At 39.2% G+C, this 13,595-nt stretch overlaps 1 protein-coding gene across 1 annotated transcript in view; it reads left to right on the forward strand.

Moving 5' to 3' along the window:
* PLXNB2 (plexin B2) overlaps positions 1 to 13,595 on the forward strand; it is a 174,053-nt gene that overhangs the window by 107,437 nt on the left and 53,021 nt on the right. The window contains exons 10-14 of the mRNA XM_053942941.1: positions 902 to 1,016; positions 1,697 to 1,799; positions 2,273 to 2,374; positions 7,890 to 7,982; positions 9,174 to 9,255. Coding sequence (XP_053798916.1) covers positions 902 to 1,016; positions 1,697 to 1,799; positions 2,273 to 2,374; positions 7,890 to 7,982; positions 9,174 to 9,255 — 495 coding nt within the window. The remainder of the gene's footprint in view (positions 1 to 901; positions 1,017 to 1,696; positions 1,800 to 2,272; positions 2,375 to 7,889; positions 7,983 to 9,173; positions 9,256 to 13,595) is intronic.

Consider the following 13,595-nt stretch of genomic DNA (forward strand, 5'->3'; position numbering starts at 1 on the left):
CCTGGCAGTCTTGAGATATCCAGTTACTGTTAAAAAGCCCTGTTTATGTTGGAAAAGTCTGGGTTGTTTGGTTTCAAAAGGAATTTCTAGGAAGGATGCCTTTTCTCAGTCATGTTGTTAGGAAATCCCCTGTAATTCCTGAAGTATTCAAGGGGACCCAGTGCAGGCAGAGGTAACTTTCAGCCAAGCAGTTGATGGTCTTCCAAGAACCTGTTCAAGGAAAGCAGAGTTTGAAATTGCTCAATAGCTTGTGAAATAGCTTGTCATAAGGGCTTAATGATTCTGCAAAAGGTATTTCAAACAGTTTCACTCTTTAGTAATAATCCAGACAAGAAGTACATTTGTGGAGAAGTCATGTATGGCAAACTGAAGCTCACAAGTGCCTGTGGTAACTGTTGCAGGCATTGTTGGGCATTAACCACAAAGATCACTTGAATTCACATAACATTTTTAATTCACATATAAAAGTAATTGTACATGTAGACATTCATATTTAAGAAAATGTTTTATTTAAAATTACTGTTCTTGTGTCAGTTTTCATCTGTGTTCAATTATGTCTTTAATCAGTTTTCCTTGTTCTTCTAGACTCTTTAAAAATATAGCATGATGATAGCACCACTGAAAAACACTTCCATAAAACAAAGTTATTCTTTAATTTTGCTTCTTCCCTTTTTTCTCTCTCTGCTTTTCTTCTGAGAACTGTGTGCTGAAAATTTTTGTAGAGCTTAAAAAGACAAAACAGAACTTACGCACTTAAAGTCATGAGATCCAGAGTGTTAACAGTATAGTTAAATATTTGCTTATGTCCTGTAAAATAATAAAACTGTTATCACTGTATCATTCAGCTCAAGAGCTGAAGAATTCAATGACCACTTGGATAATTTTTTTTCTTTTGTGATAGATCATGTTTCAGTTCCACTTCAGTTAACCTTTGAAAAGAACAAGATTTTCTTTGCATCACATACTTACCCTTTTTATGACTGTGAAGAAGCAATGAATCTTATTGAAAATCAGCCGTAAGTATTTCAGCTTCTTAAATGTTTAGATCCTGTAGCTTGGTGTGTTAGGTAACTGGCACCTGAATTACTCAATCATTTCATAATTAAGCCTTTGGCACTCAAAATATGCGAGTGTCTGAATCCTTTTTCTTATATTTTAATGGAGTTTAAAAATGGTTGAAGGGCACATGGTGAGCCAGCAACATAAAGCATGGAACAGAAATATTCATGGCACATATAATTAAGGCCTCTTCATTGTGTTGCCATTTCTGTAGCTGCTAATGTGTCTGCAGGTGAGCAACATGGACATCTGTGTGCCTACTTGTTCCCTGTAACAATAGTAGTTTGGTGCTTTGGGTTGCAGTGCCTTCAAATAGGGCAGGTGCAGCCAGCCCAAACCCTTTGTTCATCCCTATGTATGAAGGTTGATCAAAATCACTTCCAGTTCTGTTAGGCTTGATCTCAAAGTTTTTGCAAATGGTATGGTTTTCTGATCCTTGCTCAAATATTTATTTAAGGCATAAAATAGCTTTTTGGGGTTCTTGATCTGTTCTTATGAAGTTTTGAGCTTAAAATAGTAAGGACACTCTAACAGACTGATCTACCCTCTATGAATAAATATGGAATTTAATTTACTTTTCTTTTTAGTGGGGGAAAAAGCCTGACAATTTGTCATGACTACCATGTTATATTTGTAGATGCTATTCCTGTGCAAGCAATAGATGGAATTGCCAGTGGGACTGGAAGAGACATATCTGTGAAGAGTCCTCTTCAGTACAAGATGTGATTAAACAAAATATGGTAATGTTTAAAAATAAGGTTATTAGGGTTTCTATTAGAACACTTCAATATTTTGTTTGCTGGATCTCTTTTATCAGTTGGTTGAATTAGAGATTTGAAAATTATTAGAAAGTTAACTCCAGAAGCGTAAGGTGGTTTTTTTTAGTGACAGTGCGGGGGTGGGAATTTAAGGGTGTGATTGAGGCGGGGCAGTGTGTCTGAATAACTCCTGAAAGGATATTTCTGTTCCTTTTACTATTTTGCTTCAATGGGAGGAACGAGATTTCAAGGCAGGGACAGATAATCACCCACAGCTTTGACATATGCTGCAGTCATTTTTAGCATGTCTAATTTGAAAGGGTGTAATCAAATCTGTCACTGTATTTTAAGCACGAAGTTCTTCAGAACAATCATTCTATTGTCCAAAGACCATTGGAGCTTGTTGTGATAAGACTTTTTATTTGTAATAACATATAAAATGTATCTTTCCCCAGGAAGGAGAATGCCCACAGTTTCTAAACCCTGACCCTTCAATAATACCTATGGAGTACCAAACAACTGTATATTTTGAGGGAAAACATCTAGATTATTATCAGGTAAGCAGATTAATTCAATGCTAGCTGTCATTTAAATGCCTCTTAAACTGCATCCACACCCTTAAACTAAAGCATTAGTTCATGTGCCTTGGAGATCCTGCTTGTAATTTAAAGAAAGAAAAGGGCCACACATTAAAGTTTGATATAATATTGGTTACTGTGGTAGAGTGATCACCAAGAGAAAATCAGAGCTGGAGAAAATATTCTAGCTATTAAAATGTAGGGGACACTTTAAAGAATGTAAGATGGACCTATTAAAACTGGACAATTATTTTTCATGTAATGAATTGAGAGGAGATGTAGGAATTGTCAATGTTTCGCATCTTTTTCTAATTAAATACTTAATGGGTTTTGTTGCTATTGTTCTAGAATGACATGAATCTGTGTGCTTAATTCACTTTTCACCTTCCAAACACAAAAATGCATTCAGACATTAAATGTTTCTTAGTTTGGATAACATCATCTTTCACTTCTCTCTCTCTGTGTGTGTGTGTGTGTGTGTGTGTGTGTGTGTGTGACCATCAAACCAGAAGATCAGGTGTTTTCTCACCCATAGCAAAGGCTTCTCTTTCTTAGTACTTGCTTCCAGAAAATAAATTACAAAGTCTCTAAGTCAGATAGACCCCAGGGTTTTAATTGCATTATAGTCTAGACAATGCATAAAATGTTACTGTTAGTTGGATAAAAATGAAGCTTAAAAAACATTTCTTAGTGATAGCTCAAGTGTTGTTATCAGTTTCTATTCTTTGTTTCTGTGTTGTCTTTGTGTAAATGTGAATTGATGATAGATGCACTGGGGAGTGCATCAATTTCTTTTAATACTGGCCATCTATCAAGGGAAAGAAGGCCCTTCTTTTTGAAGTTTTTTTTTTCCTTTTTCAAATTGGAATGCTGTATAGCTTCTAAATTCCTTCTATCACCTTTGCTGCTCCTGCCAAAGGATGGAAAAAGGTCAACAGGCCTGAAGAGTAGCAATGTAAGAAGGGTATTCAGAGAAGTGCAAAAAGCAACCTATAAGCACCATATAAAGACCATGATGGGTGTCACTATTATAAACATATATGAAAACTGCTACAAAAACATATGTTCAAAAATAAACATTTTTGTTTGAAGACCTTAAAATATATGCAGACAGTGAAATGCAAATTTGGTGACTTTGGTCTGTTCTCCAAGATTCCAGAACTGGTCCCTGGTAGGATGTCTGGCTGTGTGCAACATGTGGCATACAACATCTCTCCTACACCCGCAGCTAATTGAAAAGTATTCTAGAGATTATACTTGTATATCTTTTGCTTAACATTGTGAAGAGCTGTTTTTCTGCCCAAGAGGAAAATTTTTTCTTGCTCCCTTGTTATAATTGGAAGAGCCCTTTCTCTCTCTAGAGAAATTCAGGGCAGATGCATAATCTGGATGTGCTGGATTTGACTTCTAGTGGACCCTTGTCCTCCAAGGAGAAACAGCAGCAGGAATGCAAAAGCTACTTCATCTAGTTTATTATTCTATTAATAAGCACTTTAATCTTTCTGAACTACTAGTAACAAAAAGGGAATGGAGAAAAGGCTGCTGGGTTTTTTTAATTCTGTGAGATATCAATTGCATTTAACAAATGCAAAGACACATCCTGTGGATTGAATGCTTTGTCATGAGTAGCAATGTTAGACAGTTTGCCTACAAAATGTATTTATTTAACTTGGAACTGGGAAGGCTTACGAGGAGTTCAAGTCTAGGTAGGAAGTCAAGGTGAATGCATAGTCCCAAAACTGGAAAGATGCTGGAGAGCAGTGAGTGTCAAATGATGTCAGAGTAATTTTTCTTGGGTGGGAGCAATGTGAAAATGTCATCTCTGTCATGTGGTCAGCTCCATATATCCCGGTACAGAGGTGCATTTTTAAGTCAAAACAAGAATGCCTTTAGTGACAGGACTTCAACAAACACATACAGTGACTACAGCTGTATACACAGCCCTTTAATATATGTGATAACAGACAAATAAGGCATGAAATAGTTGTAATCATACAGGCACTCATGCCTGTGGAATCATGCTATGTGAAGCAGTAACTTTGATGACTGAAAGTTCATTTGAATGAAGGGCATAACTTACACTCAGCCTTTGGTAAACATTTCATGAAAAACAGGGTGGCTCAGGAGAAGCCATGGATGGATATTTTGTAGGGGTTGGCCCACAGCCCGAATGCTAAATAGCGTTTGGTTTCTCATGTGGAACAATTTTGCCACAGGATATGCTGGGCATTGCAGCATCTTTGAAGCTAGCAGTCATGCAGCTATGAGCACATTTAAAGTCTTTATTGGTTAAGACATTGGTATATCCATTTTCCTCCTATTTTCTTTGCCTAAGTACTTGCTTAGAAAAAGCAAAAAATTAATGTTGTGATGTCACTTTCAACTACCGGTTCTATTATCTTGATTTTAATCTGTGCTTTACTTAAAGGGGTGTTGCACACGCAGCCTTGCCATGGGTGACTAAGTGCACTATCCAACATTGTGCATATAAACATCTTCATCTCTAGGTGGAGATGAACATTAAAGGGCTTAGTGAGTAGGAGCAGTTAAAAAACTGCTGTTGCAGAACTATATCAAGAATTATTTCTATACTGGAAATATAGAAACTGCTGTACTTCCACTGAGGGTAGAAGTATAAACTCACACATTTTGTATGCTCCTCTTAACTTGTAAATGCTTAAAGTACAAAGACAAAGTTTCCTTGTGATAGCTTCCACTAGAGGGAAATAGCCTAAAAGAGGAGGAGCTGTTGACTGTTCTTCTGCCCCTCCTTCCTCTGAAAGAATTTCAGTAGGAAGGAGAGATAAATCCAAGCTGTTGTCATTCTCTTGGGAATAGCGCCATCCAGGACAGGCAGAGGGAGGGAAGTTTAGTACTGATCAGTCATACTGCTTCAATTTCTGAGAGGCATTCTCCAGCTGAGTCCTTGAAAGATTGGCACAGTAGGAGAGACAGATGTACCGGCATCAAGATAACCTTATTAGCCTGCCAAAGATTTTCGTTAAAAGTAATTTCCCATTTGGATTTGTCTTTGTCATGTATGTCTGATGTGTAACCTGCTTCCTATGTTTGCTACACATCTCTTGCCCCAAAATTACTGACTGTGAGCTCTGCTGCCTTCTGCTCAAGAGCCTGGTAAGCAGCTCCTGATTTCAATGCACTCCAGGTATCAGCTGTCACATACACCAAAGCTCTCCTCCTCTCCCAGAGCCTGCTGTTAAGCATGTAGGAAAGCCTTACACAGGAGCAGCAGAATTTGAAAACTTTTGAAAAACACGTTATATTAAAATATGTGGGGCAAGGAAAACAAGGCAGCATTACTATTAAAAAAAAAAAAACATTTGTAAGGAGGTGCTTTAAAACTTGGACTATGTAGATGTTTTCTGTAAGGCAGAATGGGCTATAAATTTTCAGACAAGGCTTTTCAGAGCTCAGTCAGTAGCTTATTTTCTATATCTAGCTTCCTAGAAGGAAGAAGTAAAAGGTTTGTTTTCTTCTATAAAATAACCACCCAGAGCATCAAGTCAGATCCTTTATCTGGTTAAAACACGTTGTCCTCCTCAGCCCCAAACCTTGGTGGGTTCATGTCCACTGCCCAACCTGTCACAGTGAAGATGCAGCAGGAAAGCTTTCCACTGCATTAATTAGATAAAATTAGTGACCCAGAAGGTACCTGTGTTTCCAACATTGAAGAAGTAGCTACAAATAAAAAGGAGAAGATGCTCATACACAAGACTTAGATGATAGCAGGAGACAATGTACTTAACCTTTGGAGTAGAAAAGAGGAATCAAATAACCATTATGTTTTTGCGGTGTGCACTCCAGACTCAGATGGCTCTGGTCAAAACCAGGGACTAGTTCTTTACATCCACAGTGAAGTTCTCAAGTTCAGGAAGGCCCCTGAGAGGGTCCTGCACCTGGGGCAATGCAGAGTGGGGGTTGAATGGATTGAGAGTAGCCTTGTGGAGAAGGACTTGAGAATGAAACATCAGATGTGATCTGGCAATGTGCACTTGCAGCCCGAAAAACCAATTGTGTCCTGGGCTGCATCAAAAGAAGTGTGGCCAGCAGGTCAAGGGAGGTCATCTGTCTTCCTCCAGTCCACTCTCCTGAAACTTCAGCTGGAGTATAGCATCCAGCTCTGGGGTTCCCAGTACAAGAAAGATGTGGACCTGTTGGAATGGGTCCAGAGAAGAGACATGGAAATGATCAGAGAGAAGGTGGGAGCTGAAGTTCCTCTCATATGAAGAAAAGCTGACAGAGTTGAGGTGGTTCAGCCTGGAGGAGGTTCCTGAGAGACATTTTTGTGGACTTTCAATATATAAAGAGGGCTTATAGGAAAGATGGAGAGAGACATTTTACCAGGGCCTGTAAGGTCCTGGGAAAGGGGCAACATTTTTTGAAGTGAGAGAGGGTAGTTGTAGAGAGATAGGAAGAAATCTTTTGCAACGAGGATGGTGAGAGACTGGAACAGGTTGCCCAAGATACTTGTGTTTACCCCATACCTAGAAATGTTCAAAGCCAGGTATGGGGCTTCGAATAACCTGGTCTAGGGAAAGATGTCCCTGCCTATGTCAGGATTGTTGGACTAGATGGTCTTTGAAGGTCCCTTCCAACCCAAACCATTTTGTGATTCTGTAAAGGTGAAGGTTGTCTTGTCCCCAAGTGAGTTGTGATTTCATAAGTCTTTACCAACATTAGTGTATGCAAATATCCTTGCTACTCACTTCTTTCTAATATTCTTCTAGCAAAGCTGTTTGCATGTCTGTCCTATGGGCAGGAGAATGCTCCAGCACAGAAACAATGTCATGGGATGAGGATTTTAGCCAGCCAAGTTCATTGACTGGATCACAGAGCAGCCAAGCTGAGAGTTTAGTCAGTGCAGTGAAGATCAATATGTGCTACTGACTTAAGACAGGAATCAATAGATTTAGGATCTAGGGAAAAGAGAGGTGAAGATGTCTAGGAGGTAGTAACACCCTTAAATTAGTGCTGCCATTGAAGACTGTCCTATGAAAATACAGCTGGAGTCATGTTAAGGCAGGAGAAACGCAGCAAGAGCTGAGAGATGTTCATTCCAGTTTCCCATGCAACTCTTGCGTGAATGCTCTGCCCAGAATCCCTACAAAGAAAACTTTTAAGGGCAGAACTCACACAGCTCTGTTAATAACACATCTGATGTGTGAAGCCATCCAGTATTCACATCTCTTAGCTTTTTCTTACTGCTCTCTAAAACAGAGTGCTATATATGGTCTTGCGTTCCTTGAACTTCTTGGTGTGCCTACCATGAATGAATTTTGGAGGAGTGCAGCAAAGTCACAGATTGCTCTGCCTCAGCTTGTCTCTAGCATTGCTTTAGAAGATGACTATAACCAGTTAGCCTTCTCCATTTGGATTTGATTACTTCTAGTGCTGAACAGGATATCACCTGGTGATATTTTACTATGCTTGGTGATTCTATACAAATTCTAAACTGAAATTTTCTCATCCTTAGGGTAAAAAATTTGTGGTTGGAAACAGCCAATTTGAATTTGAAGCTTCTGTTGATGAGTCAGATGAAGGAAAATTTTCATTCGTGAGTAAAGAGGTAAATGTGAAAATATGATTCACCTACCAAATATGCTCAGTTCTTCTTCTAAACTATTCCAGTAGCCACATGTGTCCAGAATTGCACAGGCAATATGTGTTTCCCTCAGAAAAGAAAGTCACCTCTGATGGAGCAGTAGTAGTCAAAGGCTACTGTTTTGGCTCAGAGCTCCTGAAGTCTCCCCTCAAAGTCCTCAATCTTTCTCCTTGATTTCTCTACCTGTGTAACCCATGGAATTATTGAACTGTCTCTGGAGGAATTTGAGACTACTACTGTTTTATTCTTCACTTTTTATGCAATCTAGTGAAATCATTGAGGATAAAATGCAAGAATTTCAATGCTGCTCTCCCTTTCCACATTCCAATTCATTATCTTTCCCATTTTGCATCTGTAAAAATGGGAATGGTAAGAATGGTAATAATATACTGTTGCTTGGCTACCAAGTAGTTATGCTTCTTTCACTCTTGCTTGTTTTATTGAGAAAGGAAATAATATTTTAAAAATGGTCTATTTTCTAAGCTCCAAGTTTGACTCACAAATGTTATGCTGACTTTAAACTTTATATCTTACTAGCTCACTAACTAGTTTTGAGAATTAATGAGCATTTATGCATCATCTGTGCCTAGCACAAAGCATTTGCTTCATCAAGTGTCTGTATTTTTATTTGTTCTTCTTGTTTCCCAACAATTGTCATTGCTGCTCTTTCAACATGAGCAGAAGCTCATGTCTTGGAGCATGTGAACCTTGTGATTTGGCTGTAAAATGAGGAGGCTGCACTGTAAAAGATGCAAGAGATTTCCCCTCCATGTGGTGCGAGTCTGCTGTGCCCACAGAAGTAATGGGGCCAGATGGTGTGGGAAGGGAGAACTCAGCAGGGTCAGCAGCTATACTTACTGCCTCTGAACAGCACTTTTGCTGCTTTGATACTTATAATCAAATGTAAATTAAATTAATGAAAAGCAAGTATTCAAATATTGTTGTCCCTTGGTACTTGAAAATTCTGATTGTGAAGGATTAGGTTCATTAAAACATTTTTCTATAAATGTATCTGCCCAAGATGATAAAAGGCCACAGGGCTTGGGAGAGTTTCTAATACCTTCACAGGTCTGATTATCGAGAATCATAGAAAATGCATGAAATCAACTTTGCTAAATGAAGGTATAAATATCTCTATTATGTCATCTTTTCTAGTTTTCCTATAGTGCAAATGAGACCCTACAACTTAACTTGTCCATAAAAACAGATAAGGTCAAGATTGACAGCAAACTGATGGGTAAGTATGAAATATGGGATTAAAGGGAAATTAATTAAAGTAAGCAGAAATCAATTCCTTCATAATTTGGAGTCTTGTTAATAAGAATGTTTCTAGGTTTTACTGGTTTGGGTGAAACTGACAGATCTGACAGATCAAAAGTTATTCATATTAAACTAATGCATTAAACATCTGTGCTGTCAGCAAGTTTGCCAGTGACACCACTCTGTGTGGTGCAGGTGACATGCTGGAGAGAAGGGATGGCATCCAGAGGGACTTTGATGGCCATGGGAGGTGGGCCTGTGCAAACCTCATGAGGGTCAACAAGGCCAAGTGCAGGGTCCTGCACATGGGTTGGAGAAATCCCAAACACAAATAAAAGCTGGAATATGAAGGGATTGAGAGCAGTCCTGCAGGGCATGACAAGCTGGACCCAGCAATGTGTGGGTGCAGCCCAGAAAGTCAGTCATATCCTGGGCTGGATCAAAAGCAGCGTGGCCAGCAGGGCGAGGGAGGGGATTCTCTCCCTCTACTCCACTCTCATGACACCCCACCTGCAGTGCTGCATCCAGCTCTGGGGCTGCCACATAAGAAGGGCGTGGACCTGTTGGAATGAGTACAGAGTAAGAGCCACAAAGACGATCGGAGGGCTGGAGCACCTCTCCTGTGAGGAAAGACTGAGAGAGTTGGGGTTGTTCAGCCTGGAGAAGAGAAGGTTCCAAGGAGACCTTATTGTAATTTTTCAGTACTTAAAGGTCACTTATAAGAATGATAAGGACAAACTTTTTTGCAGGGACTGTTGTGATAGAACAAGGGGTAATGGTTTTACACTGAAAGAGGGTAAATTTAGACTAGATATAAGGAGGAGGCTTTTTTAAAGTGAGGCTGGTGAAACACTGGCACAGGTTGCTGTGCTCATTTCAGCTGGGGTAGAGTTAATTTTCTTCACACTGGCTAATACAGGGCTTTGTTGTGGGTACCAGAGAGATGGTAAATGCCCCATACCTGTAAACATTGAGGTTCAGGCTGGATGGGCCCCTGAAGAATCTCAGAATCATAGAATTGCAGAAAATCCTGAGTTGGAAGGGACCCACAAGGATCATCAAGTCCAGCTCCTGGCTGTACACAGGACAATCTCAAAAATCACTTGATCTAGTTGAAGATGCCCCTGCTCATTGCAGAGATTTGGACTAGGTGACCTTTAAATGTCTCTTCCAACGCAAAGTATTCTGATTTTATGATTCTATAATTTTCAAGATTGCTTTTGCTCTGAAGTGCAATCCTAATAGCAAAGATTCCAAGTTCATACTTAAGTATGAAAATTAAACACTTAAGTATTTTGATATTTTTCTTCCAATGGTCTCTTCCTTTCCTCAATGAACTTTCCTTGTCAAACAGCAGAAAGAGCCACTTGTCACAGCCACTCATATGGACTTTACCTGAAATCTCATCTCTTAGCTGTGTCTCAGTTCAGACAGGTTCTGCAGTCCCTGTTAGCTGGCAATCAAGAAAACACAGAAACATTCAGTGTGTTTTCATCTCATTACTCTATTCATTTCTTTCTATTAAAAAATAAATTAAGAATTATAGCACAAAGACTTGATCTCTGATAAAAATCCCTTTATGAATATAAATTTAATTTCTTTTCAATATATAATAATGAAGCAATGAAGCCTAGTCCTGAACTGAGGTAAGAAAGTTCCTTTAAAATCAATGGAGGAGTACCTAGGAGCTGAGACCTACCTTACATGTTTTTGGACTGACATTTAAGGCAGAATATTGCAAATACTATGAGGCAACCCTCTTGTTACTTGCTTTATGGGTCAACATCAGGAAAATACTAGTAGCCCAAGTAATTTCCTCTGCAGAATAAATCTTCAGACTGTATTTTTCCAACTGTATGATATTTAAATCTATTCTCTTTCATGTTGGTAGCATGAACTTTGTTTTTAGAAGATTTTTCCTTATGCTTCTGTGTGCAATGTTAAAAGACTTAAAAGAGGACCTGGCATGAATGTTACAGGGAGGTCATATTACAATCTCACACTGTCTTAATTTCCATTCCAGAGGCTGTCATGTTTAAAACTGCAGAATTTTGACCAAATATTCCCAACATCTTTTTTCCAAGTCAGGGAAAAACATTAAAAACAAAACAAAACAAAAAAGTAGCTAAATTATTCAAGAAATGTTATCATTCAAATTGAAATATAGAACACATCCAAGAGGGGAATTGAGAAATTATCAACAGATGTCTCTTTTTAGTATAAAAGGGATTTTTTAAAATCCGAATTCTTTCTGACTTTCAGACTCCCTTGCCGTATGAAATCCAGAGCGTAATGTGTTTTTATGTATCTTGAAAAGAATTGGCTTTGGGTATATGGCTGCTGCTGAGAAGCACCTTTGAACCTGCCAGTGAAAGAACCCTTTCTTTGTATGACACTTAGTGAATATTAAGTTATGATAGCATTTTTACATCTCAAGCCATCAGGGGTTCTGAACAGTGTGAAATCCAATATATCTCTTTTATCCTTTGTCCTTTTTATCGATGATATCACAGCTGGTATCTCAAGGTGACGGATAAGAGTCTGAATCTAATGAGTAGCTTGCTGCTGGTACATATAATGAGCTGATCAGTGAACAAGGGGAGCAGTTAATGCTTTGAGGCCATGGCTTTCTTCATTGCATTTAAGCTACTGGATGTGAGGGACATCAAGACTTTGCAGTGCTGACATTGTTTACTGAGGGGTGGAATAAGAATCTCTGTCCAGCCAATGGAGGATAATAAAGTAATTCAGTAAACATATTCCCATGCTGTACCTGGAGGCCATGTGGTCATCTGGGTGGGAAATGCAAGGTTTGGGAAGCAAAGGGGAGGATTTGCTCAACAATATTTATTGTTCAAGTGTCTGTGCAGTAGCAGTCTTTCAGAGTGCTGGAATAAGAAAGCAATCTGGTTCCTGTAAAAGTGATTTGCAGCAAGGAAACTTTTCCTTGCCACCGTCCACAAAGCAAACAGCAGCATACATGGGCTGTCAGTCTGGTGTTTTTCCCCAGAACTATGTCTACAAACAACATGCAGAGTGGATAACTGACACACAAACTGCAGGAAATATTACAAATATTACTAGGTTTATGCTTATTGCTCAGTGCCTTCCACCTTGGTGTGCTCAGTGTATGAAGCAAATGATGCTGCTCCTGCTTTGTGCTCATCAATTCCTTGGAAGTTCAAGATAGAAATTGAATTAAATGGATGCTCTTTCTCATTGATTCATTTTTACAAATACCAAAGTCCCTCAGTTTTGCATGCACGTCTAATGTTTCTTTAGCTGATTTTGTGCTTGTAGAGCTACTTGAAACCAAGTAGATATGCTGACTAGAGGTAAGAAAGGGTTAAAATCAGGCTGCATGGCTGCATCATTGCATTAACTCTTCATTGTAAGGGAAAGAAAAAAACCTGTTATTATCTTAAAAACTAGCTGTGAAACTGAATGCTGAGGGTTTTAACCATACAACAGTTAGAGAAAAACTGCCTGCATGGCAGTTCTCCTGCAAGTGGCAGAGACTAGCCAAGATTTGAGCATCTGCAATATTGTTCATGCCTAGCAGGGGAATAAGGGCACTGCTGAAAAAATAATGGAAAACTAGCATTCTCATTTTACTTTTCATTTCACTAGAAATCTGACATGGTAGTCTCTTGGAATTAGATTTCAAGAGCTACTGCTGCTGCTGTTATCTAGGAAGACAGCAAGTGTATTGAAATGCTGCTGACTGGAGGGTGGTTTTGCCAGTGTCCTTTGTAGAGTCCTGCTCCTCTGAGTGTAAAAGCTTGTTTTAAATAGATGTTTTTAATGGCCTTTACTATATGCATCTCAAAAGGATTTGCTTTTGTCCACATCTGTTTACTTTCCTTTATTTCCTGCATCGTTAAGTATGAACCTCGTTTGAAAAAAATCCAATGTCACTAAGGCTACTGTTTCTTGGGACTTAATGAAGGGAGGGGGAAGGGGAAGGGGAAGATGTTGAGTCTCTTTCTTGTATACCCCATTCCCATCTGCAAGCACATTTAACTCTTGAAAGAGCACAGGAGGAAACCTAAAAAGCTTTCTGCTATTCTAGTAAGTTGATTTACAAGACTCAAAAAGTGGCAGAGCCTCAGTGGCAGAGGGCGAGAGGCTCTGTGGCCAGATACACAGAGCAGCAAAGAGTGGAGAGAAGCAAGGGGAAAAGGAGCAGAAAAGCAGGCAGCAAGATGTTTTCCTCTTTACAATAATCATCTCACCTCTCCAGGGAGGCACAGCACTCCCATGCTGGGTAATCCGGGCAAGTTGTGCACTTTCCCTAGAGAAACGTGTGGCGTCTTT

Source organism: Vidua chalybeata, chromosome 5 (genome assembly GCF_026979565.1).
Source record: "Vidua chalybeata isolate OUT-0048 chromosome 5, bVidCha1 merged haplotype, whole genome shotgun sequence".
NCBI lineage: Eukaryota > Metazoa > Chordata > Aves > Passeriformes > Viduidae > Vidua > Vidua chalybeata.